At 27.4% G+C, this 27,965-nt stretch overlaps 3 protein-coding genes across 5 annotated transcripts; 1 reads left to right on the top strand and 2 right to left on the bottom strand.

Moving 5' to 3' along the window:
- Positions 1-212: 212 nt before the first annotated feature.
- Positions 213-6,095, bottom strand: LOC107453802 (uncharacterized). 2 transcript variants are annotated; one of them, XM_043042710.2, is made up of 4 exons: positions 5,962-6,095; positions 4,025-4,129; positions 1,424-2,142; positions 213-601 (listed from the first exon to the last, which is right to left on the bottom strand). In XM_043042710.2, the coding sequence occupies exons 1-4, from the start codon at positions 5,965-5,967 to the stop codon at positions 583-585; spliced, it is 849 nt and encodes a 282-aa protein (XP_042898644.1). In that variant the 5' UTR covers positions 5,968-6,095; the 3' UTR covers positions 213-582. The 2 variants fall into 2 exon arrangements, with proteins under 2 accessions (XP_042898644.1, XP_042898643.1); XM_043042709.2 differs by lacking the exon at positions 213-601 and having other exon boundaries at positions 1,171-2,142.
- Positions 6,096-8,483: 2,388 nt separating this feature from the next.
- LOC122269459 (cuticle protein 14) lies at positions 8,484-13,185 on the bottom strand. 2 transcript variants are annotated; one of them, XM_043042712.3, is made up of 4 exons: positions 13,089-13,185; positions 11,144-11,263; positions 9,730-9,834; positions 8,484-8,995 (listed from the first exon to the last, which is right to left on the bottom strand). In XM_043042712.3, the coding sequence occupies exons 2-4, from the start codon at positions 11,147-11,149 to the stop codon at positions 8,576-8,578; spliced, it is 531 nt and encodes a 176-aa protein (XP_042898646.2). In that variant the 5' UTR covers positions 11,150-11,263; positions 13,089-13,185; the 3' UTR covers positions 8,484-8,575. The 2 variants fall into 2 exon arrangements, with proteins under 2 accessions (XP_042898646.2, XP_071036045.2); XM_071179944.2 differs by lacking the exon at positions 13,089-13,185 and having other exon boundaries at positions 11,144-11,282.
- A 5,752-nt stretch (positions 13,186-18,937) lies between these two features.
- LOC107453979 (cuticle protein 14) lies at positions 18,938-27,238 on the top strand. Its single transcript, XM_016071007.5, has 3 exons — positions 18,938-19,072; positions 20,146-20,265; positions 26,670-27,238. The coding sequence occupies exons 1-3, from the start codon at positions 19,067-19,069 to the stop codon at positions 27,120-27,122; spliced, it is 579 nt and encodes a 192-aa protein (XP_015926493.1). The 5' UTR covers positions 18,938-19,066; the 3' UTR covers positions 27,123-27,238.
- Positions 27,239-27,965: the final 727 nt, after the last annotated feature.

Genomic DNA, 27,965 nt, shown 5'->3' with positions numbered 1-27,965 from the left:
AGTAACGACTTCAGTAGTTTTGCTACTTGCTACTTCCGACCACTGAAAGCAACTAACTCGCACTACTCACTACACTATTTCTTTTAAAAAGTGTCACACTACAATATAAATTACGGAAAAAAAGTTACCACTTCAGTAGTTTCGATACTTGCCACTTCCGACAACTGAAAGCAACTAACTCGCAATTGATTAAAAACTTTTAGACTCGTGAATAACAAGATGTAAAAAATCTTTATTTATTTGAAATATACATTATATAAATAAAAATGTACAAAAAAACATAATACAATACATACTTTTCAGCTATCACAATAAGCCAACAAGAAAAAACTTGTGTCACTAGCATGGCAAATAAATAATATGTTCACTTGGAATAATCGTAAAATGTGCTCCGATGGTTGTAAATATATTGATATAAAAACTCAAAGCGTCCGTATTTTTTATTCTTAAAATGTCGAATGTTTAGAAACACTTCTTTGAATAGTTTTCAGTCAGTTGACTGCATAGAGGTACTAACAATGGCCATAAATCAGGCGGTGATAGTTATCTTCTAGTCCTTAGATGAGAGTGTTTTATTTCCTCTTAAGAAGGCCCGAACACCCTGTAAAGTAGTATAAATTATTTTCAAAAAAAAACTAAAAGCTGTATTTTTATTAAAGTGATTAATATTTATTTTTCTGGTAAATTATATTTCCCTGCATTGTTAGAGATAGAATAATGTCATTTCAAAATTCTTTATCGGTGACTAGTAATTTTTTTTCTTTTAAAACTTTCCAGGTTATTTATAATTAGATACCTAAAACATAATGATATTTTTTTTAAAAAAAACATCACTACGGTAATTATAAGCATAGGTAGTTAAACACTTTGTGTATCTGTAAAACTTATTTTTTTGTGATAATTTCTGTTTAAAACAATAGGATTCTTTGTTAATAACAAACATAAAGAAATTTAAATTATAGTTATTTTTCGTTTATTATTAATTAAAATATTTCGATGATTGATTTTGTTATTGATTAATCGTCAATTCTTTTATGAACAAAAATAGGCAGCGATTTAGGTAATGAAGATGCACTCCAATTACTGAAAATTTTATATATCTATGAATTTTTAAAAAAAAAGTGAAAATGATTATTAACCAGACGAATAATTATGAAATAAAAATACCGTTCTCCTGCCTTTGATCGAATCAAAAGTAAATTATGAAGTTTGCATTCATTTCCAAGATACCATATTACCAAATATAATGCGATATGACATATTTATAATTCTTGTTAAGCTTCAATTAAGTAATATTGTTCTAATATTTAATTAGTGTTATAAACCGTAACCTAGTGAAGGCTTTCCACCCAAATAACCGAATTGTGGTGGCATTGGATAATTAGGGGCAAAACTAGGATAACCTCTAATATCCCCAACGTACCCTTTGCCTTGCACGAGGTTGTTGTAGTATGCTGGAGGTGGAGGAGGTGGAAGAGGTGCTGGAGCGACAGGTGGGAATCCTTTGGCAATAGGTGCTGGAGGTGCAAAAACTGGTGCTGGCGGTGGTGGAAGAGAGAATACTGGTGCTGCTGCAACAGGCTTTGGAGGTGGTGGAGGTGGAGGAGGGAAATTGTAATAGCTTACTGCCGGAGGTGGAGGTGGATAAGCAACTGGAGCAGGATCTGGCACTACAAAGTTGTACTGTGGAGGAGGAGGTGGTGGTGGTAATGGTCGGAAAGCTGGTGGTCCATATACTGCTGGTGGAGGAGGTGGTGGAGGTGGAGCAGCTACGACTGGTGCTGCATAATATGGAGGTGGTGGTGGCGGAGGGGGAGCTGCAATTACTGGCGGTGGAGCAGGTACAAAGGGTGCTGGTGCTGCTACTACTGGTGCAACTGGAACAACAGGAGCTGGAACTATAGCAGGTTTGTTGATTGTTGCTGATGCAGGATCAGCTGGTGCAACTCCTGGTTCGTTTGATGTGACATCAGCTCGAAATCCATTTGCATCTGCAATGTATCGCACTACTCTTAACCTTCCATCTGCGTCTCTTAGACCGAAAGATCCCACTTTATTACCATAGGCGTCTCCTGATTCTCGTCTGAAGGAAGCCCCTGATGGGTGACCTTCACTATAACCAAATTCATATTGGCCAAGACCCTTAAAAAATAAACAAAAAACAAATTTTAGAATCAGAATTTTACAAATATATAGAGCTGTGACCGTGACATAAATTCATTTTAAAAACGATATATTTGCGTGGATCTAAGCATATTTATGTTACTGTGAATGACCGAAATTGGTGGTTGTTGACTTCCACCGGTGAATGACATTGAGTCACATTGGCGCTTTGATAAATGTCCGAAATGTATGCTAGGTCTAGTTAAGCGCCACAGTCAAGTATACATTTGTCCGGTATGCCCTACATCAATGTTTTTTTAAGGTTCAATGCCGCTGCCCGGTATATATTTAGGTACTCCTAACAATGATGTTTCTCCCAATCGATCCTCAGCAGATATTAAAATATCGAATAAATATAATAATATCGACTTATAAATTAATATCAAATCGGATATGACAAATATTTCGGACATTCACCAAAGCGACTATGCGATTGTTGACATTCACCTGTGAAAGTCGACATTCATTCTCTTGATTTCGGTCCTCCACTGTAACATTTATACAAAAATTGTCAGGAAATACAAATTACTTGCTAATGTTGTACATTGAAATCACGCTATTTACTGATTATTTTTAGAAGTAATGCGCAAATGTTTCAAAAGATTTGACTATTTATTTAGTTTCCTAATTATTTCTTAAAACCAATAAAGAATTTATAAATGTTGCTGATTGTATGTGAAAGCGAGGAGGATTTCAGTACTTGAACTAAAATCATTTACATAAAAAGCATTGAAATATGCTTTTGAAAAAAAAAAAATAGACGAAGTGAACGCCAAACACGGAAATTCGAGAAAATATTTTATATATTCAATTTTTGTCACATTCATTTAATTACTATTTTTTAGTATTATTAATTTAGTATTATTAAAATCTTTCTTACTTGTTTTATAAATAAAAAGTGCTTTGTTGAGAAATATTGAATATAACTACGTATCTAATAATATATTTTATTATTTAAATGAAATGATGAAACAATTCTGAAAGAATAATCTATTTTAATACAAGATTTTGAAATAATTAACTAAATATTTTCAGTGCAACTCCCAAAAATCTAAGTATATATAATCTAATATTTTTAATTGTACATTTATTTTTGGAGCGTAACATTACGAAATTAAAAACGTAAGGCTTGTAAATAAACCAAAACCATGTTATAAATAGCAGCTTATTTTGATATTAATTACGAAAATTAAAATTGAAATCCCAAAATGCTTAAAATCTAACGTTTTTAAAAAATAATATAAGAATAACACATAGAAAATCAAAATATTTAAAACACAGAATTTATAACTTGTATAAAATAAAACGAATGATTTATTGAAGTCTATGATCTTAAGCATAACGGATTACTAATTATAAATGTAACAAATTGTTAACGGAATTTGTAATTAATTTATTTTGATGATAGAAAGGAAAAAATAAATTATCAATAAAACATAAATCACAAAATTTTGGTATTTTACGAAATTTAGAGAATTTCCTTTATCTGTTATTCATAATAAACATCCTCTTGTTATTTATAATAAAACTATTCCTGTTACTCATAATAGATATGTTTATGCTATTTATGGTTAACACATCACTTTATCAGCTATGTATAAAATTTAACTATTTAAAGATACATTCTTTACAATATTGTTGGTTATATTTTTCACTTTTAGAAATTTATTAAATCTGTTTCTGTTTTCAAAACTCATTTTAGAATTGATTGTCATTATTATTTCCATGATAATTTACTTACCATTTCTATGAATATTACAGAAGTATAATTATCAAAATAACTTAAAATTTTAACTTAAAGCATCCAACAGGATTCAAAATTAATATCTGCTGAAGTGCAAAAAATTAAAGTTAAACTTACATCTTGATTATTAAATGTTACTGCTGCTCCAACGTCATCAGGATTTCTTGCAGCAATGAGAACAGCTGCTCGGCAACATGAGATCGCAGCTAATATCACTAAGATCTAAAATAAAAATAATAGTAGTTTTGTTATAAATGTAGTTAATTAACGACTTAAAAACAAATATTTAGAAACAGTTCGAGTCTAAACATATTTTTAATATATTTATATTATGCAAACGATATTTTTACAGGAATCTTAAAATTCTCTTTTCTTATTTCCATACAATTTATGGTATAGATAATATGGTTGATATCACTAAGATGTAAAACGAAAATAATAGTAGTTTTGTTATAAATGTAGTTAATTAACGTCTTAAAAACAATTATTTAGATACAGTTCAAGTCTAAATACATTTTTAATATATTTATGTTATGCAAACGATATTTTTACAGGAATCTTAAAATTCTCTTTTCTTATTTCTATACAATTTATGGTATGGATAATATGGTTAATATCACTAAGATCTAAAATGAAAATAATAGTAGTTTTGTTATAAATGTAGTTAATTAACGCCTTAAAAACAAATGTTTAGATACAGTTCAAGTCTAAATATATTGCTAATATATTTATATTATGCAAGCGATATTTTTACAGAAATCTTAAAATTCTCTTTTCTTATTTCTATACAATTTATGGTAATAGCTCCAAATAAACTCGTGATTTAAAATGAAACAACTTTTAAAAACTATAAGCATAAGTTTAATTTTAATATTTATTCATTTCTTTTTAATATTTCAGACACATAACACGCCTAATGTAAATATGCTAATAAATAAATAACATAAATAACAGTAGTAAGGTAATAAAGAAAAACTTTATATAGTAATTATTAAAGCTTCTAATAGTAATTAATAAGATTTATTACTGGAAAGGTTGTAAATTGTTTTACAAAAAAAATTACTCGCTATTGGTAAAAAAAACTTTGCCTCGGTGGACAATAAAAAATAATCTCAAATTCTATGAACCTCCAAACAAGAATAACGATAGCGAAAAATAAATTTTGATTACTAAAATATTAATATAGAACTCTTAAAAATGTGAAACATAATGTAATTTTCCTTTTTGCCATTCAAAATTGATTGCAAAGTAAAATTTTATGCTATTTTATATTCTTGCGTTCGTATAATTAAGTAATGAGCCGATATTTGATGATAAACGGGTTTTAAAGTTTTACAAAATCGAAAAAATTGAACTCAAGATTTTTTATTTTTAAAATAGTTTGAACTTAACACTATAAAATATCTCTGAATAATTTGTTTTAAGATGTAAACAAAACAAGCCCTACTGCATCAATGAGATTACAGAGTTTTACGAAAATTTTTTAGGTTTCATTAATAAATGCAATTCCAAGACATTTGCTATTGTTGAGTTTAAATATGCGTCGTTAAGTTCAGAAACCATATGAAATGCAGATATTTAGGCATAAAAATTGTTCTGAAATATGCTCTGTACATATATGCATCCTCTATCCTACATCTGTAAACAGATTCTCTGTGAAAACGTTAATTTATTAGTTCATATTACTCACAACTGTATCTAGTTGTGTACAAATATTGAGTTAAGAGTCACATTAACTCCAGGCCGACCATGAAAGGTTTAAGCTTTTTTCTGAAGGAAGGAGTTGTTTCACTGAATATCTTTTACAAAAGCGACTTGAGAGTAACCCTCTTCTGAGCTGCATCCGAATATCAAGGGTACGAAATCGAACAAATTATTGCCTGGAATGCACTACGTGGATTGACTACTCATCTATGGTGATAAAATAAAAATAAAAGGCCCCGATGATGTTATTCCCTTAAGGATATAATCATTTTGGGATATGCGGCTCACAATAAAACACAAATATCCAAATGAAGTGAAGTGAAGTAAAATATCCAAAGAAGATGACTCACCTTCATGTTGTGCTACTGAAGGATGTTTAAGAAATCTTGTAAGTTCGAAATCTGATGGTTCTGAAAGTTGGAGACCCCTTTTATACGACAACCTTAATCACAATCAGGAATGTGACGTGACGTCACTACCCCCTCTCCTAAAATATGAAAAAAGATTTTTTTAGCGATCTTGCATATTTTCTGTCAAGTATTCAAGCATTTTGGTGTCACATCGTTAAATGGAAGGTCGGAAGCATTAAAATTCGACCTTCCATGTCAAATGGCACTCTACATTTTTCGAATTAACCTACCACACTTTCTATTGTACTCTGTTCTGGAAAAGGGGCTTTTAACTTCTTATTTACGATTTTGTCCCTACGAGCAATCGGGCCAACGACGCGCACAAGCGATGCAGTTTATCACCCATTGTAATATGGCATTCTGGGATAGTGTTGCAATCCCTTGTCCAGAAAAGAAAGTTCTTTCGGACTTTTAATTCTTTGTTTGTGCCGTTGTTTACATTGGACGATTTTACATTGCAGAATTTCTCTCTCCATAAAAGAAAAAAAAGAAGAGATTTTATCCGATATGAGAGTTGTAAAGATTTGAATCTTCTGTTTATTTACAAATTATTAAATGTTATTATTAAAAAGAAAGTGTTTCCTTATGCAAATTGTGAAGTTGTAAGAATCTCAATTTGCTGTTCAATCACAAATTATTAATTATTAAACGTAGGAAAGAATTAGGTAAGCTAAAGTATTAGCTGAATAATTGAATAAGTATAATTTAAATTATAAAAATATTACCATCCATTAATAAGTATGTTGTAAATAATACTACGAATAATAATACGATAAATAAAAATGATATCAATAATACAATTTTTCAAAATGATTTTTAAAGAGGAAATATTTCTAAAATCAAGCCATTGTAACTTAGGAAGGGGAATTTTTGTATTGTTTTTAAATACTGAGTTCTGATAGTATTAGCCTCATAATAAAGATATTAAAATACCAATCGAATTAACAATGAATTAATCTACATAATTCTAATTCCTTCTATTTCTTTCTTTTAGAAATTGTTCCATTTCTGTATCCTTTATTTTTGCCAAATTATAAAGTAATTGTTGTTTAAAATTTACTAAATCATTATAATACGTTTATATTTGTTTCATTCATTTGTGCCTTTATGTTTTTTTTTTCAAATTTAAACACTCATCAATGATGTATTTCCATTTAAGAAGTATTTAGACAAATAAAAAACTAAGAAATTTATTTTTAAATTAAAAAAGAATTAAAATGAAGATTATGCTCACAAGTAAAAAAAGCATGTTTCAGATTTTTAATAAAATGCATAGATAGATTTCAGCTGTTAAAAATTATAAGGTGAATAGTTTACAATTTTTAAAACATAATACATTTTTTCTAATGTTTTACATAATAATATTTATGAAGAAAAATTTAAAATGCAGCTGTGTTTTTTTCCGTATCATGGATGGATATAAAAATAGTAAAATATTGTCATGGGTGAGAAAATAGTCATTAATAAGGCAATATTTAAAGTCAATTATTTGCTCTATCAAGAACATAACTAAAATGACAAATTTTTTACCTAAGCATATTTTTTTAAATTTAAATTTTTTAAATTTTATTTATTTGACAAATTTTAACAGTAGTAAAGTATTTGAAATGAACCATATCAAAATTAAGAAAAAAAGATAAAATTTGTTAAGTTTGATCAGAAATAATCATTTAAGAAACGTTTCCCTTTTCATTATTTGAAATTGATTACCTTAAATAAATTGCTTTATTCTAATTGATACTAAACAGAACTTAAATATGTAAGTCAAATTATTTTAGTTTAAGTAATTTTACCAATGATTGAAAGTCATTGAAAAGTACAAAATTAAATCTGAAAAATAATATTCACCTTTATAATATTTTTATAACCATTTTTAAGAATGATGCTAGATCAATTTTAAGCCATGCTGAAACAATTTAAAAAATTATCTTTTCAATTACTAAAATCAAAAATTTTATTTCTTGTAGTTTTGTCATTGTATGTTTTTATTACACTTATGTCATTGAATGATTTTTAATACTATTGTTTTTGGGTGTATTTCTTATATTTTTGTCATTGAATGCATTTTTTAGAATTTTGCTATTTGATATGCTTTTTGCCATTGATTGTGATTTTTTTTCCACTGAGTATGTATTCTTCAATTTTGGCGTTAGATTAATTTTTTATAAATTTGGTAGCTTATTTTTTTTCCATCAAAAAAATAATCTTTGTCATTTAATATTTTGTTAATCTTGCAGTTTTGCTGTTTTAAATGATATAAAAAAATAACTTTATAGTTCTATAAACGTATTTATTTTTTGGTAAATAATGTTTTACGAAAAATCGGAGTTATTTTTAGAATGATTAAATAACTTTTGCCCATTAACAATAAAATTTTGACCAATGAACTCATCTATAAACGGTGAATTGAAGTTGTCAATCTTAAACTCATGACATGTAAATGAAAAAAATAAAACAAAAAATAATAATTAATAATTTATTATATTATTTAACTACGTACAACAACGCAAAACATTAAATTGAGATCCAGTCAAAATAAATAGAAGCGAATTGTCTACAAATGGTATCCATAAAATCCATTGATTGCAGGGTTGTAAAGTCCATAATGACCAAGATGAGCTGGAGCAGCGTATGCGAAGGGGGCAGGAGCAGCAGCATAATGAGCCAAGCTATGAGCTGCGTATGGAGCCAATGCTGGAGCAGCGTATGAGCTTATGACTGGAGCAGCGATAAGAGCCTTGTTGACAGTGGTTGAAGCAGGATCTTGAACTGGGTCGACTCCAGGTTCATTGGTTTTAATGTCAGCTCTGAAGCCAGCAGCATCAGCCACGTAATTCACAACTCGGACTCTACCATCAGCATCTCTCAATCCATAAGAGCCAACTTTGTTGCCAAAAACATCTCCAGCTTCCTTTCTGAAAGTCCCACCACTAAGGTGACCTTCATTGTATCCGAAATTGTAGTTTCCGATGTTCTGTCGAAAAAATATTTGACATTAATATTTTATCTTAGAGCATAATCTTAATTACTTTAAAAAAAAAGTTTGTCGAAAATTTTTACGAATTTTTGTTTGCACAATAAAAAATAACTGTATATTCTACAAAAAAAACAACAACACGCCTTTTGTATGAAAAGAAACTGCTTGAATATAAATACAGGTATAATTTTGTTTTTGATCTTTACCCAAACGCTGTAAAAAATTCCTGTTTTTTTTACATATTTTCTACGTATATTTCACGTTTAAAGTTGCTTTTCACAAAACAATTTTTCTCTGTTTTTCACCCTAATTATAAACGGATCAAAACTGTCCATTCAGATTATAATTTTTACCGTGCATTTGTGCTTACAGTAAGACAAAGCAAGAATTTGGCAAATTTTGTTGACAGATTAAAAAAGAAATAGGTAGAGAAATTAAATTTATTGTTTAATTAATACAATCTTGGGTTCAATTTTTCATTATTATCATTGAAATTATGTATTAGTCGAAAAATATTTGAACAAAATGTTAAATTTCTAATTTAAGTTTAATATTATTGTCATTAATAATACCATCATAAGGCCTATCAATGACCTAAGTAGTTCATTAAATTTTTTAAATATTGAAAGCTTATCAACTAGAGCAAATTATAAAGAATGAAAAGCATATAAACATTTGAACTAAATAAGAAAATAGGTTATAAAATAAAATTACTTTAAAAATCAACTTACATCTTGAGCTCTATATTGTGTGCTTCCACCTGTGCTAACCAGAGCTGGGGCACCAAGGAGTACTGCAGCTTGGCTGGCAGCAAAAAGAGCAAAGAAGATGATGACCTTTAAAAGGAATGGATTGGTTACATTAAGCAAAACAATGAAGTAATTATCAAAATCATGATTTTATTATATTTGTGTATTAAGTTGTATGATGAAATATGATGATTTGTTACATATGAAAAAAGATAAGTTCTTTGGAATAGTACTTCACAAATTTTTTTATGTATACATATAAATATCTGATTTAAATTTTTAAATTTTTTATCGGTGTTAATTATCCATTATTTATCAATGTTAATTATCAATTGTTTATAAATTTTATTTATCAACGTCATTTATCAAACGTTTTATTGAATTTATGATACACTAAATGCGTTTTTCTATAAATTTATTAATCAACTTCATTGTTTTATTTATTGCTAGATAGAAAACTTGTTACAATAACTTGCAAATAATTTGATAAAATAGCTGCTAAAAGGTAAAAATAATACTTCATTTTAAAAGATAAAAGTAATTCTTTATATTTAATCTGAAATTGATATCATATTTTTAACTTTTTGAAATAATATTTCATTCATTAGTTTAATATTTATTTCGAACTAATAACATTGCTAATGTATGAGTAATAACATTGCCAGTAGTATGAGGGTTGTAGGTAAGAACCCTTTGCCCCCCTTAAATTTAGTTCCTTACGCTTGAACTAAAATATAACTTAGTTTTGGGTTAGTACGTTAAAATTTTGCTGCTAAAAAAATTAAATTTTTTCCCTCAAATTCAATAGAAGCCAGTTGTTTGATTATAGTTTTAAAAAGAACTTAAATAAGAATGTGTTAAGAAATATTTTATAATAATCAGGTTTATGTTTTGCAATTAAAAGAATGGAATTATTCATTTGTATTATCAGTAAAAGTAATATTTATTGTTAAAAAAAGTTAAATGAGTTTAAATGTATTAAATGTTTACGTTAAATTATGCAGTTAATTGATAAAAAATAAAATGTTGTTATAAGCCAAGCGGTTTTTATTCAATTCATTGAATTAATAGAAATAAAATCAATCTCGTGTATAAAATTTACAGGAGAGTAAAAATCTATATAAAGAAACTAAACGTAATTACTGATGCAATTTATAATTTATCTTTTCATTCATAAATCGGAAAACTTTTATCTTAATACTTTTTTAAATAACTATACTATTCGAAGAAATAAATTTTTATAGTTTCAACATTTAAAGAAAAAATAGTTGTTGAAATCAGAAAATAAACAGTTATATCTTAATACTCAATAATTATGAAGCATTAAATAAGCAGTGTTAAACTATTGGATAAAGTGGAAAAAATATATTAATTGAGTAAGTGAGAATGCATTTACCTGCATGATTACTGTAGATACGTTCTCTTAGAAAACTGATGATTTTACTGTGAATTTTACTCATATTTATACTTCAAAAGCATTTCGCCGTCAAACGTTTGCAAGGACTCCCAGTCATTGCTGAAAATAAAAAATAAAAAAGTTTAAATTGTATCAACGATTCACTCACTATAAAACAACATACAAACAGAAAACATTCTTTTTTAGGGTGGAGTCATCGGAATTGCCCAAAGGTCAATTAAAAATAGGTATTTGTCTCGAGCTTTGAAATCCCTTGAAACGCATAATGAGATAATCGAATGTTTCTTTTCATTGTCTTCACTATGTAATAAAATGTAACGTTACGCGAGAAAACCTGTTTATTAAAGGACGTTTACGAGTTATGTGAGATTGACTAGGTAACCTTAGCTCTCGAGTTATCAATCAATTGTTATGGAAGGCAGCAGAACTGTTTGAATTGTAGTGGATGAAAACTTATTTTAATTTCATATTTTTAACAAAATATGGCATGGATATTGTCTATACATGCTCTAAATCATCATGATATATTACATTAAAAAATCTGAAATTTTTAATAAAGATACAAATTTTAAAACACGATAATATTCCATTGATGCTTTTGAATAAAAACAATAAGCTAAAGACTATACTTAGAAATTAAATATTATTATGTGTTCTACTTTAAGAAATACATATGATTCTTTTTAATGATATTTGTTTAAATAATGCTTGTCAACGATGTGCTTTAATTTAAAGTTTAAAACACTTGTAAAAAAAACGTAATAAAAGATTGTAAAATTTTAAAAGCTAGCCAGGTTTTTAAACTGAGTAAAAACACTCTTTTGTGAATCACGACAAACACAAATATTAAAACGACGAATAAAAATATGAATAATAGAATACATATGCAATTTGCAAGTGGTGAAAATTGACAAAATAATGTGTTGGAATAGACAAAATTACCTTATTGAATATAATTTTTCATTATCAAGTTATAATTTTTTTTCTTACATATTTCATTAGGAAAAGCATTGCATATGTGTGTGCATTAAATATTCGTCGAGTAAATCAGAAAATTATGTTTGAGCATTATGAGCTTAAAACCCTTCTCTTTTTTTTCAAAAAAAAAGGTAGAAAATTTTTTTACCAAATATATCAACTTTTTTTCATTGGTGACACTTATATGTTTTTTCATCATGAAGGTATTATTCTTAATTATTAAAAGTCATTTATCTCTCTTAAAAGTACAAAAAATACTTCGAAAAAGATTTTTGTAACTGGCGTACTTTGCTTACTTTTATTTTAACCTATTAATTGTTACAATTTTATCACACAAACAAGGAATGTTTCTTTCAAAAAAGTTTTGTTGCTACATTTTTTAACCTTTATAGTTCAAATTGCATAAATATATATGTGATCATATTTATTTTTACTTTATCAAGTATGTCTGAATACTTAGAAATAAGAAATTTAGATTATTAAATATAGAATATAATTGAATTTATACGACTAAAATCTCTTGAGAAAGTTTAGTCTTTCTTTTTTAAATTATAACAATGTTAAAAATATTATGATATGTATACATATATAAACATAAATAAATTCCGTTTGAGTTATGTGTTAGGTATTCATGAAAATAATGTATAAGGAAAATATGAAAATATTTTATAAAAACAAAACTTAATGAAATTTTTATTACAATGTATCATTCATATCCGCATGGAATTTTTCTGATGAGTAAAAGTAAAAAATCCTGAATATTCTAAGAAAAACGAGAATACATTTCTTTCGGATATTCATTTAACATATTTAAGCAGTTTGATTTATTTTGAAATATCTTTAACTAATATAATAGTATAAAAAACTGTATATCATAGTTAAAACTTCATAGTTAAAACGTTAAATAGAATGAACTAAATAAAAAAGGGAATAAATATATTGTTACCTTTAGAGGAGACAAGCTTTCTCTAAGGATTTTAAGAAGGAATCCCATTTCTAAGTGATTCCGCCGAAAGCATATAAGTCTTAGACTTAGCCATAAATTTTATGGTTATGATTTTCTCATATAACAGAATGGTAGAAGAAGAGGAATAAAATAATAGAAACTAATATGACATTTATTGTGAAAAGCATTCTAAATGTTTTGGATTTCCCTAGCGTGGTTTTACCCAAGTATTGTTTTCACATTATCATGTTTATAGCTCTAATATTTTTAAAAGTTCTCACATGAAATAAATTTCTTTATATAAATCAAGTAGTTGTTTCGTTTTTTAAGATTTGGTTATGTTTGTCATTAATAGCCTTTTAAAGCATTGAAACATACTTATTCGAGTCACAATTATTCGATAAAGTTTTATGCAAAAGTTTTATACTGTTTTATATTCTGTATAAAATTACTTTATGAAATACCGGAACTTTGGGTTAATCATCCGTAAAATTCATTTTTACCGTAAAATATTGCATCGTAATTTTTCATTTAATTAGAATGATTCAGAGATTTTACAGTAATTATTACTGCAAAAATTACGGTTTATCAGATTTCTTGTTCCATAACATTTCAGGGAAAAATATTTTTTCCGTAAAAATATCGGCACCCTTAGTGCCGGTACATTTTACAGTGATTTGATCCGGAAATTTTTACAGTATATATCAATACTAAATATTGTATAAATTGAATTGAAAATTCATTCAATTCTTTCTCTACAGCAACATGTTTGTTTCATTTGAACTAAGAAAAAAAGTATGCTCAAAACTACCAGAATACGGTAAAATTTTCCATGTTTCTGACTCAATGAGATCAACAAAAAGCTTGGTAGTTTTTACTGAAGTGCTTTGATAATAATTTTGGTAAAATTGTCAATAAAATATGGTTTTACAAAATGTGGTAAAATTTACAAAATTGTGTGAAATTTGATCATTTTGTCCTGATACTATAGAATGAAATTTGACATGAAATTTGTTAAATTTACTTTTCAGTTTTTTTACTAAATGTGCCAACTATAAAGACTATACTTTTGAGAATCAGAATTTCAGACAAACATTTACTATAAGAAGGAAAAAATTATCAAATGATCGAATTAAATATAGTACACTTAGGTTTTCATTACCAGAATTATGTTTTTTTTCCAGAATCGTTATTACCGTAAAGTACGGAAATTGTACCAGAATGTTTTTTTTTTCATGCAAAAATAATTAAATCGTTGTACAAGTTTCAAAACTTGATATAAAGTTTTCAAAACATCAATAGAACCTATATTGCTAGAATTTTTGAACCCGGTTGAACTGCATTATTTTTTACATTTGCTGCAACTTTTATGTAATTTTCAAGTTTAATCACACTACCAAAGCATGATTACACGCTACCATGGTTCAACGCAAACAGAATCACAACGCACAAAAGCTAACAATTAACAAAAATAAATAAGGAACAAACAAATTCCAAAATGCTACGTTTTAATACATCAAATTCAACTTTTGCAAAAAAGAAAACTTTTCAACCTTCACATATAAACAAAATCAAAAGTGATGAATATAACTTTTTATTAATTTTATGATGATAATATCAAAATCTAAAAATATCTCCTTTACATATTAAGAATCCTTCCTTTTAGTTCGATTGCAGAAGAATAATTTCTTTCTATAACGTTTAAAATTGTTAGCCACATTAGATTCTTATTTAATATTTGTGATATAAAACTGTGTATCATTCCTGAAACAGCTCGGCTATAGATCAGACGGGTCGTGGAGGATAAATTCACACGACCCTTCTCAAACTGCCACCATTATTCGTGACCAGTGGTAAGATAGTAGCAATGTGGTGAGCAATATGAATTGGTCATCTTAACTTCCCAGACAAAGAAGACATCTGTTTGGACCTTTATTTACTTTAAGCCGCAATTGTAGATAGAAACTTGGACTTGCAGTTACAGTTTTTTGCTTCATCTAATGCACCATTTAGGTTCCTTTAATGTGTCAAGGGGTACATAAAGTAATGCATGTGCGAATGAAATAATTTGTGCAAATGAAATTTTTAATTAAGATTAACTTATTTAATACTCAACTTAGTTGACTTTTTATAAAACTTTTAAGTATTAAATTCATTAATTAAATAGTTTAAGCCGTGGTGGCTCAGGGGATAGAGCGTTCGCCTTCCAATGAAGTGGACTGGGTTCGAAGCCCAGCGATGACTGATTTAAACAAATTCAGCATCCGGCTCGCACTGACCACAATGCTGGTGCAAAATATCCTCAGTGGTAGACGAATCGTGGCTTAGAGTCCCTTGACGTCAGTCTAACCATGGTGGGTTTTCGTCGTTTTCCTCTCCATGCAACACAAATGCGGGTAAGTTCCATCAAAAAGTCCTCCATGAAGGCAACGTTATCCCAATACTTGATCCAGGAGTTCCTTTGTCTTCTGGATTGGGTTCAAAGTCTGCGGAGTTGAACATTTTTCATTCACCATAATTCAAAATTGGGTCTGCTTTTCAACGATGGTTATAAAATGAAATAAAATTCGAACTAGTAGATTAATAGAAATAAATATTCAAAAAATTTTCACTTTCCAAAATTTTGCTTTTTTATAATTTTTTGTGTATAGAATTTAAGAAAAGTTTGAGGTTTACTAGCCTTGCAACTGAAGTTAATCTGAAAGAAAAATCTCATTACTTTATTTCAGCATATAAATCATAAGGCCTACGTAAGAAATTTGTTTCCCAATTTGTTTCTAATTATCATTAATCAGCTTTTGGACAGTTTATTGACTTTTATTTGAATGTTCTTATCAGAGTCAGTGATCAGTATTGCTGAAAGGCAGATTGATAAAGGTGTGGCTAGCATAAGACTGTGCGTGGTCTCAGAGATACATTTTACAGTCTTAATATCAGTCACTGACCATTTAAAAATGACCAAAAAAACCTATTTGCAATAAATAACCTTTGGTAAAAACGTCCTATAGTCTTTCCTTTAAAATTATTGTATGAAAGTGAAGTTGGATCGTTGATTTAAATATTTATTAAATGTACTATATAGTGCAAACGATTTTTTTAAAGCAAATTACAACAATTATTTGTGAAAACTTTCTATAAATCTGAATTTACATTTCTAAAACTTGTATAAAATGTACATTTCTAAAACTTGTATGCAACTGTGTATAAAATGCGTTAAACTAATTTTTTGTTCTCATACTTTGCCTGCAGTTCATTCAGTTTTGAATATTTGGTGCTTGAAATTTTATATTATCTTGTTCTTCAAAATGTATAGAGGTAATTTCTTATTAAGTCTAAAATATATAGAGATCTATTTTTTTTAAAATTTTTTATAGCAATGGTTAATATCATTTTCACGAAATTAAATGAACAATAATTTTTAAAATGGCAAAAAATTTCTCTATTTCTCTTGATCTTTCTATATTGTCTTGAACAAAACTCGATTAATTATGTCGAATAAAAACAAAATGAAAATAAAAAGGGTTGTTTCTGAATTAACAGTAGGATGAGAATAAAATGTATATTTTCTGGAAAAGGGAGTTAGTGATTTAAAATGCGTTAAACAGTTTTGCAAAGGCTTCAGTAACTTCTCCTAAAGATCAAAATCATTAAAATCATTCAAAACCGAAATTTTATAATTTTTTTTTTTGAAAAACAGGAGTCGCACAACCACAATGTGCCCAAATCTATTTTACTCTCCCATTTAATATCTATATTCATTAAACCACTTGATTTGAATAGATAGAGCATATAATAGGGATATTTTTCAAATTTAAGTTAGCTTCCGTACTCTTCCATATATAAGATTTCAATTAATTGCTCGCGTACTTCCAGTGCTCGTGCGTTAGTTTTAGTGAAATGCGCCCGTGAAAAACTATCAAACTTACGTAAGGGAAAGTGAGAGATTTTGAAAAAATCCGTAAGTTAAAAACGCAAGCGTAGTGCAGTACCATTTTAACTTTGACCGTAAAATTGAAACGAACATTTACAATGGATCTAAACGATCTCTACAAAGCTGTGGCTTACGTCTCAAGATGTTTTGCTCTACAAGAAAATTTGGTAGATTTTGGAAGATTCAGCGATAAGGAATGAAGCTTATTATTTAGATTTGCAGCCGAAGATTAAAGGAATTTTGTTTCTGCATGATGCTCACAAATAAGCATAACTTACAGTAGTTCGCTTTAAACTACACAGATAAGTTAGTAATAGTATTCATTTCTAAATTTCTTCATTACATATATTCAAATTCACATTCCATTTGCATGTTTTAAGTTTGAAGGTCAGCATGAACAGAAAACTACATTTAGCAGCTATAAACAGCGTGCTTGTAGATTAGTCTTTGTAGCATTAATTACGCCAACATTACCTAATGGTACGTAGCGTCTAAAATTAAAGCGAGCATGCGCAGATGCTTCAAATCTTACGTACGGAAGCGTAAAAGTGCGAAATCTCCCTAATATCATTTACATCTAAAGCAGCATAGCATATTCCTGCTTCTTGTGTCTTACACTTAATATAAAAGCAGTGGCTATAGTATCCTCCAATGTCAAGATTATTCATAATGTCTTTAGTATCTACAGAAATATATATATAGTTTTCTCTTTCCTGTTAACTACTGTAAACTAGCAGCAATATTTGCCTTTATTACTTTCATTTTTCTTTAGGTCAAACAAACAAACGCAGTTAAATTATTTTAATCCGAATTTCGGATCCCTATTTTTATTTTTTTTAGAACCATATTATCATGTAATCAAGTTTAAGAAGTACAATAATATGTTTTAATTGAGCATCCTATTAAGGTTGCCGAACTGAAAGGTTTCTAAGGAAATTGTGGTAAAGAAATGCTTTAAACTCACCAATATTCTAGGAATAGAAATGTAATTTTAAATACATATATAGTGGTAATCAAGTAATTATAAACAATTTAGTTTTAAATCTAAAGAATCTCAATTCATTGAAAATTTCTTCAGGTATAAAGATATATTCTGTATTTATTTCAAAACTATTATTAAAATTCTGTTATGAACACTGCAAACTATTTAATGTACAGCCAAATTATAGATCTTTATAATCTAACAATGCACTATAATACGGAAAGATACAACTGGAGTTAAATTGCTATGTTCAAGTTGTACAAAGCTATGTTTCACTTGAGCATCATATTAACAGTTTGTAGCAAATTTGGTTCAATAACTTTCTAAACTATCTAATAATCTAGGAGTGTAATTTTGAATAAACGGTTTGCACTAATCAAGACATTATAAATAATCTAGTTTGAAATCTTAAGAATTCCATTCCATTGGAATCTTCTTTAGGTATTTTTTCTAAAGAAATCTTCTATGTTCATCTCAAAATTGTTATTAAAACTTCCATAATGAACACGACAAACTACTTATTGTACAGACAAATTATAGCTTTTGAAATAATACAAACGAATTCACTCGTAAAACTGAATGTCAGTATCCAACATTTAACCAGTTTGCATAACGTATAATAGCATCTTGTAATGACCATTTCTTTCGTGGTCATAAATCCCATGATGCAACGTTTTGCTCTTTGTTTTTATTTCTATATCCAACCATCCTTGAAAACATTACCTGGGTGATGTCCTTATCAACAATATCATGTTCACAACCTCAACTCATCAAGTTCATTTTCTTATCTTTTCTTACGGTTAGTGCCCTATTGTGTAGTTGATTTTACGAACCGAAAGGGATCGAGATTGACCTTACATCCTACATGGGTCTTTGGTCCGCCTAGCCACAGATGGGTCTGTGCGCGCAATAGATGAGATGGTATTCTGCCCACTTTTATGATGACAATTATTATGCATTCTGATGTAACTCGCCCTTTTTTAATTAATAGTTATACGAAGAGTATATATAGAGGGTTTTTATTTAAATGTCTTTTAAAATCTGACAAATTTTGAAGATCTCGCCATGAAGGTTTGTATCACTTCTACTTAATGACATATTTTTGAATAAAATTTAAATGATCTCAAAAACTCATTATTTGAAAAAAAATCTATGAGTAACTTTACAGATAGAATATTTATTGTGATTTTTGATTTAAAGTGAAATATGCTTCAAAAATATGAGATTAAATGAAAATTATAAAACAAATTTTAAAGAATAATACTCAATCCATAAAAATGCTACATAATGAATTCGAGTACGATTATGTGTTTTTAAATGTTCCTGAAAATGAAATTACTTGCGTTAATTATTGCATGAGAGTTAGTTTTTTTTTTTAAAAAAAGGAATGCGAATTTAATGTTTTAATTTAAAGAAATTCATTATTAAAAACTACTTCGCTTTTTATTTTTAATAATCACGTTTTCAATAATTCTTCATACAAAATGGGCCTTTTTTCGTCTTTATTGAAGAATTCCAAGAAGTTTTCTGAAACAAATTACACGATAGTTATCTTTTTCCACCAATCGTAATTTTTTTTCCTTTTATAAATTTTTCTCACTATTACGATGGATAGTTAAATATTTAGGATTTATTTTGCATATTACTGAATTTACGTTAGCAATTAAAAACCTTTATATTTCGTAATTATAGAGTACAATTTCCCTATTAGCATTTGTAACTTAATATTTTATTCATTAAATATAAAATTAGAGAAAATAAAAAAAAATATTGCTATATACCAATATTGATTAAAAAAAACATTCACATGTGTTGCAAAGTAAACACATATGTTGCAAACTATTAACTTTACTTACAAAATATCCACATAAACTTCAAAATATTCTCATGGTTTTGCAAAGTGTTAACTATTTGATAAATAGTTTTAGTGCTTAAATTTTTAAGTTGATATAAAGCTATTCAAACTGAGTATAATGTGTAAGATGAGAATAATGTATAAAATGAAGTATTGATGCATTTAATCAACAATATGTTTGTAATTGCGCAGCATTAATTATAAATCAAATTAACTGTTTAATAAAAACAACATATTCCTGTTTTAAAAAATATCATATATAAACCATTTGTTATTCTTTCATTTATAGGTTCTAGTTCTTTGTACGTTGATAGCTCTCTGCAGTTCAACGCCATTATACAACTACGTAAATCCTAACTATCCTTTATTGTATAATACTGGTACAAGTCAACAGTATAATGACCGAGATGTAAGTACAATATTAATTATTTAATTTGTAATTATTTAATTTGTAAGTACAATATTAATATTAATTATTTAGCTAATTTAATTAATTTATTCGCTATATTATTTAATTAAATAATTATTAATTTATTTAATAAATTACGCTTATCTTTCAAGTGGATATTTAAACAATCTTTTTTTGGATGTGTGGCGTAACTAACATTAATAATATTAAATGCCAATTCAGTAGTATATAAGACTTGTTAACTCGATTCTTTTTTGGGGTACCTCTTGATAGATGAAGGTTAACATAGTTGATAATTAAATCCTCACAAACATAGATGGATGATCCACACTGAATAGTTGATTTTCTCATAAAATAGCGCTCAAAAATCCAGTGAAGTAAATACAATTCTCCCGACCAATAAACAAAACTAATGAGCGAAATGATATAAATAAAAAATTTCTAAATAAATAAATAAACAGCATTATTCAACTCGTGGTATTCATTCATCGAATTCTATCTCAGATAAAAATTCAGGAAGGGGAGTAATGTGGCGTAACTAACATTAATAATATTAAATACCAATTCAGTAGTATAGATTTGGGAACTCAATTTTATCTAGGGGTTCTTTTTGATAGATGAAGGTTGACATAGTCGATAATTAAATCCCCACAGATAATCTGCCAAAATGTTTACATGATATCTAAATTAAAATTAAATATTACCCTTACATCTTTTTTTTCAACTTTTAGATTTCTTGAAAAGGCTTCAGTTAGTTCAAAAGTATTACAAAATAGCTTCTACGTTATGAGAAAATGTATGGGTAAAATTACAGGGATATGGAAACAAATTAGCGTGTTTCTGGTTCTATGAGAACACCAAAAGATCATTAGTTGTTATTTTTATTGAAGCGGTGTTGTAACGATTTTGGTAATCTTGGCAATAAAATATGATATTGCAGTATCCGATACAGTTTTGTAAATGAGGTAAAATTTCGTAATTTCATCATGCTAACTTAGTGTCTGTAATGAAATCTATTTATTTAAATAAATTAAACCAGAATGGAAATCCAGAATTTCCGGTAAACAGTAACCATATGAAAGGTAGAACCAAGTGAACGGTTTAAATACTGTATATATAGTATATATACATTTTTTTATAACCAGAATTGCTTTTTTTACCAGGAATGCCATTGCCATACAGTATAGTAATTATACCGGAATTTTTTCTCCGGGTATTAAACAAAGTGGCAGATTTTTTTAAAAATTAACTTGGTCTGAAAAAAGTGACTAAATAATTTTTAAGGTTTTTATGTACTCAATTTTCAAATAGCCGGTTAGTAGGAAATTTTATATAATCCTAGAGTGCAAAAAAAAAGATTGTTTAGCTACTAATTTTTTTATATAAAAACATATTGCATCATACGTTGCATCATATTGCAACATATATTGCATCATACAATTGAATGATTGTTTTTTTAATTAAACTTTTTTTGATTTGAACCGGAATCTAATTACTTTCAGGGTTACTAATTCGATGCCTTCATGCCTAAAATTCTGGTAAAATTACCATACTGTATGGTAAAGACATTCTTGGCAAAAAGAACCATAATTCTGTATTGAAAACCATGTTCTGGTTACCAAAATCAAAATATACGCTAATTAAACATCTCATATGGTAATTTTTCCGTACCTATGATAACGCTTTTTCCGAAAATTCTAGTTTTCGAAGTCATAGTTCTTATTATCGTGCATTTAGTAAAAATACAAAACCGTAGAATAAATTTAAGCAAAAAAAAAAAAAAACAGTTTTCATGCCATACTATGGTATTATGACGAAATTGCCAAATTTTATCACATTTACCAAACTTTATCAAGTATTATGAAACCATATTTCGTTGTTAAAATTGCCAAAATCATTACGAAATTACTTAAGTAAAAATTATTTATCGTTTTGGTTTTCCCATAGATCCAAAGATGCTTTAAATTTTTTCATATTCTGATAGTTTTGTCCATAGTTTTTTTTTTTCAGAATACGTAAGTTGATTAAACTTTAACTTTAAATAGACATGACGTGTGTAAATTTCTTTTCTCAAAAATTGTTTAAAATTTAATATTTTTTACTGTGAAAATTGCTAAATTTTTGGGAAACGTACAATATGTGCAAGAGAGAGAAATAATTCAAAATTTTAATTTACGACTCTTTTACTACTTTCAATTTCTTAGGAACAATTCGTCCGCTTTTGTTCAAATTTTGTATTTTGTATTAAAAAATTAAAATTTTTAAAATTATATAAAAATTTGCACTCCTCACATTTAAAAATTTTTTCAACTATTATTAAATAAAAAAGTAAGGGATAATAAATACTTATTAAAAAATTTTTTTTGGTTAGGAATGCATTTGGACTAACGAATTTTGTAATAACATGCAAAAATTTTTCAAATTGCTTTAATTAGTCTTAAGATATGGCAAAATTCACAAAAATGCAAAATTAATAATTAGTGTTAAAAATTTTTCAAATTGCTTTAATTAGTCTTAAGATATGGCAAAATTCACAAAAATGCAAAATTAATAATTAGTGTTCCAAACTTTCGACTGCTGTTTTGACTTAATCATTGGGACTCTACTTCTCAGACTTCTCAAATTTTGAGAGTAAAAAAGTCAAATCCTTCGGTGAAAAATTTATGTTTATTCAGAGGAAGTATATTTTTGTGTGTGATTTCGTAACTTGAAATACCTTCTGCACTAACCAATTAACGTATATTAGGATCCCCCCCCCCCGAACAATTAAGACTGAGCTCCTAAGATTGATTGTAGAGCTAGATAGAGTCCTAGTACGAGAAACAGCGATTTTTAAATTCAAAGTAGAGTATAGTGTTTTTCTCTTTCTACTTTTTGCTTACCTTACAGTAAGGATTTAGAAGCCATTTAAAGGCAACAGATGTATCGTTTTTTACTTACTTATATCTATATACATATATATATTCATCAAAATTGGAAGTGGTAAAATGGAATGCACTTGAAGATAAAAAGCTTATTTTATGAAATCAATGCTTGGCACACAAAAATCAATATATAAAAAAAAACTGTTACTAAAACTAAAAATAATTCGCGGAAAAATTGTATAACAATTATTTTTTATTTAAAAATTTTGTGTGTATTTACTATTTTTGTGTAATTTTGTTTTTGTATGAATCAATTATTTAAAAATTGAAAGTTCATATAAATCATATAAAATAGTAATTAAACCATTAAAATTACTTTATTTTCAAAATTATTGATAAATTTTTCAACATGAATGGAAAAAATTTTCAAACTACTTTTAGGGAGGATTTTATGTTTTAGTAAAAATATAAATCCGATAATCTGACAGATTTTTTTAGAAACTATTATACTGTTTTTTTCTACAAATAAAAAATACAAAATTAATAATTCTGCTTGTAATTGAAGTAGAAAAAAATATAAAGGGACACCGGTGTCTCATCTGCGTCAAAGGGTAAAGAGATCTAGAAGAATTACCGAGGAATAGTGGATATTACATTAAAATTGGGTAAATTTTCAATTACTATTTCAAATTATATCAATCTATTTTTGATAACAATGCAAAGGAATATCGGATAAATAATTTAACGAATCACTAAAATTACTAAAATACACCAATTAATCTCTTAGAATATTGTATTAAAAATTACTGAAATACATCAATTGAAGAAGTTTTACTAATCTGTCATAAATTAACGTTTGTTTAATTTCCATATTTGTGAGAAACGTAAATAAAATAATTAAGTCGTTTTAATTTCAAAACATCCGTTGCTTAAGGATCTTTTTAAGTGAAAAAAGGATTATTTCATTTTATTCATTTAAGTATTTTACTGCACTATGAAGACCAAGTTTTTTATTTGAAGTTAATAAATATTTTTTTAAAACTTAAATTTCGAAAATTTTAAACTTTGCAAAAATTTAAAATATCCAAAGAATTAAAATCTTAAAATTTAAAATTAAGTGAACTATTTTAAGTATAAATTAACACACTTTAATGGCTACAAAGAAACAGAAAGTATTTAAAATTATTCATTTGTTACAGAAAAAATAAGAAAATTCCTGTCTTATAATTTTCCATAAGTTAAAATAGAGGAAATAAAAATCCATTTTCCGACAGAAAAATTTCCCTCAAGGGAGAAATTCTACTTCTTCCAAACTAACTTACGGAGATTTCTTATAGCGTAAGATTCTTCTTAAGAAATTAAAAATATTTCTTAAACATATTTTGTTTCATTTCATTCATTAAAAGTTTTTCTATTAATCTTTGATTCTAAAGTTTAAATTTTATATCAGACGGTATTTTTAAAACTTCTTTAAATGAATAATTACAAAGCTAAATTTTATATTTTAAAGAAATAAAAAGTTAAATTTTGTAACTAAATTTACTAACAATTATGAACAAAACGAACAATATTCTAAAATAAAAGTCAGTTGCTTTATTAATTATTAGCTAAAAATTGTGTTCCTTATGTTCTTTTCAAAATAAAGTGGAAGTAGAATTCCTTTTCTTTTTAAAGGGATGATTTAGTAGGGTAATTATTCAATTTCGAAATATATTAATTTCAAAAATCTTTAATAAATATTTTACCTGTTCGTATTCATTTCGATTTTCTCATGAGAACAATCATAATCAATGTGAGAATAAAAACAAATTTTTTGCGAAATATATATTATGAAAACAACTTTTTATTTCCAGACACACCCTAGAATACAGGAAAACGACCAAATTATTGCTAAAAATACTTCATAAATAAAAAATGAAATTAAAATGGTTTTTGACAAATTTGTAAAAAATATCTACATTCGCTCCCTCTCCCTTTCATACATGCATGCGTATAAAGCATTCTGCTTTATTTATATTGTTTATGTAATAATTATTATTATGTAAATTACATTAGTTTATAATAATATTAGCTTGTGTAAAAAAGTTATCTTTTTTTTAACCATTGTACAGACATAGTAATATTTTATTAAAACACTAAAATATCTATTGGTCTTACAATTCGTAATTGTTGTTTGTCATAAATTTCACGTAGGATAATTTCAAATTGCTTAATCTAATAAAAGTTTCCAAATTTTACATAATGTGTGAGACAATGCAGTTAATAATTTTAACAATCATCACACTTTTAATGTCACCGTAAGAAATGAATAGCGTTTCTTTTTTCCTGCGAAGAATTATTTTAAATTAAATGCATACTACAATGTATTCCATGAGTAGCTTTTTTAAATATGTATATATATATATATATATATATATATATATATATATATATATATATATATATATATATATATATATATATATATATATATATATATATATATATATATATATATATATATATATATATATATATATATATATATATATATATATATATATATATATATATATATATATATATATATATATATATATATATATTTATATATATATATATATATATATATATATATATATATATAGATAGATAGATAGATAGATAGATAGATAGATAGATATATGTGTGTATAAATACAAGAAAACACGAAGAAAGTTAAGAAAAGCAATAAGTCTCATTTATTGTGCTTAAGCTGCAAGTAAACAGAACTCATTAGATAGGTTCAAAATGAAGAATAAAACAAAAAAAAAATTATAGACAAATGAAAAAAAAAGGGGGGGGGGAATAATAAGTAAAAAAATAACAAACACCAGTTTAAAAAAAAGATAGAAAAGAGAATGAAATTTTATTTAAAAAACCGGAAAAAAATTATATATATATATATATATATATATATATATATATATATATATATATATATATATATATATATATATATATATATATATATATATATATATATATATATATATATATATAATCTGGAATATAGTATGGAATCTGTTTGCACATGTCACCAGCTAACGATTAGATAGAATATGAAAGTATCAAAAAAATAATATCGTAAATATTATAAATAACGATAACTGTTGAGCATAATTTTATTATGAGTGTTGATACACTTTATTTGGGTTACGATAATCTTGGCTAAAGTAAAAATAAGATCAACTAGTTAAATTGGATAAATTTCATATCGCGATATATTGTTAAATATCAATATTTTTTGACAATAAATTATGATATTAAAAGTTAGCAAAAAACAGTTTAAAGAACCGAAGCTCTTGTTGGTGACAACTCGAAAAAGTAGTCACCAAGAGACGGTTCTAATAAGCGATAATGAATCTGAAAGCACGTTAAAGAGCTGAACTATCAGGTATCACAATACCTTGGTTCAACCAGTATTGAAACAAAATTAACTGTATTATGGGTCAAAGTACCGGTTCAACGTTGATTTCTGTTTTAGTTCTGTACTACAGCAATTTCAATCACATATTTTAGGGAGCTGGTGGCTATCAATTTGGATACGATGAAGAACATACTTCTGGCGGATCATTCAGAAAAGAGACTGGTGACGTCTATGGCAACAAATATGGCTCTTACGGTCTACGGGATGCTGATGGTCGATATCGAGTCGTAAACTACGTCGCTGATTCAGCTGGATTTCGAGCTGATATAAAAAGTAATGAACCAGGTGTTGCACCGAAAGATCCTGCTTCAACTACTATCAATAAACCAGCTGTGTACGCTTCTACAGTTTATCACAATCCCATCGCTCCAGTGGCACAATATCCAGTAGTGTTCCAAAGTCCTTACGTTGCTCCAGTCAGTTCTTATTACAAAGGCAGTCCTTACTACAAAGGCACTCCATTCACAAGATTCACTCCTTCATACATTCCTGCATCACCCAAAGGATCTCCCTACAGACGTCCCGGTTATTTCATTTATCCCTAAACTGAGCTCTTGAATCTTGTTGTCAAACTACTGGAACTCCCAACGATTTTTATTAGTTGCCAAATTTTTGTGGTTATGTGGTTATTTTTAATAATAAAACAATTTGCAAAACTGTAGTTTGATCATTTTTATTACGCATTTTTCTAGTTGCCAAAGTTATAAACTGAGAATATCACATACAAATTATTTATTTTTCAGAAATACTTGCGTTTTTTTTTTTTTTTAAATTGAACTTAGGAAATTAATAATTACTTGCATAGCAAGAATTTTCTATGCTCTCTTTTTATTTTTGGTATAACAGTCTTTATTTCTACAATGGTATGAGTCCTGTGTGTGCCTTTTACTTACTTAGAATTCTATCGCAAGCTGCCCTATCTTAAGCCTTGGTTTTCCATCCGGGTACTTTGAGGATGCGCAAAGTCTTTTTTCAGACATTTTATCCTTCTGAGTCTTGGACAACCTCTGTTTCGAGTGCCTGTTGGTATGGCTTAGAAAGACAGGCTGAATATGCAAAATGTTTAATTACTTCAAATTTATCTCCATTTCCAAGAAAAAGTTGACTAAATTTTAATTTAGTGCATGCCATACATTTGATTTTGGTTGGTTGAAGCGTAACTACATTTTGGTTACCTAATATTTCAAATAAATGAATGCTTGCTTAATAACTGTTGGTCTTCTCGTTATAATGTCAATGTCATCTGCAAAGTGATTTTTTTTTTAAAGATTTTGTGAATACATTTCCTCTTATCCTCACTTCGGAATTTCTGATTATTTTTTCTAGAACTAAATTAAACAGAAATCATGCAATTGCATCACCTTGTCTCAAGCCATTCACTACAGTGA

This window comes from Parasteatoda tepidariorum, chromosome 1 (assembly GCF_982258835.1).
Source record: "Parasteatoda tepidariorum strain Cologne lab strain chromosome 1, Ptep-v5.0, whole genome shotgun sequence".
In the NCBI taxonomy this organism is placed as follows: Eukaryota; Metazoa; Arthropoda; class Arachnida; order Araneae; family Theridiidae; genus Parasteatoda; species Parasteatoda tepidariorum.
Note: the sequence above shows the minus strand (reverse complement) of the source record. Positions and strands in the feature narration are given on the sequence as shown.

Excerpts from the sequence above, each read along its gene's own strand:
- LOC107453802 (XM_043042709.2), bottom strand. Across the intron at positions 2,143-4,024 it reads TAACATTTAATAATCAAGAT|GGTCTTGGCCAATATGAATT; the intron begins GTAAGTTTAACT and ends TTATTTTTTAAG.
- LOC122269459 (XM_043042712.3), bottom strand. Across the intron at positions 8,996-9,729 it reads CACAATATAGAGCTCAAGAT|AACATCGGAAACTACAATTT; the intron begins GTAAGTTGATTT and ends TTTTTTCGACAG.
- LOC107453979 (XM_016071007.5), top strand. Across the intron at positions 20,266-26,669 it reads AACAGTATAATGACCGAGAT|GGAGCTGGTGGCTATCAATT; the intron begins GTAAGTACAATA and ends CACATATTTTAG.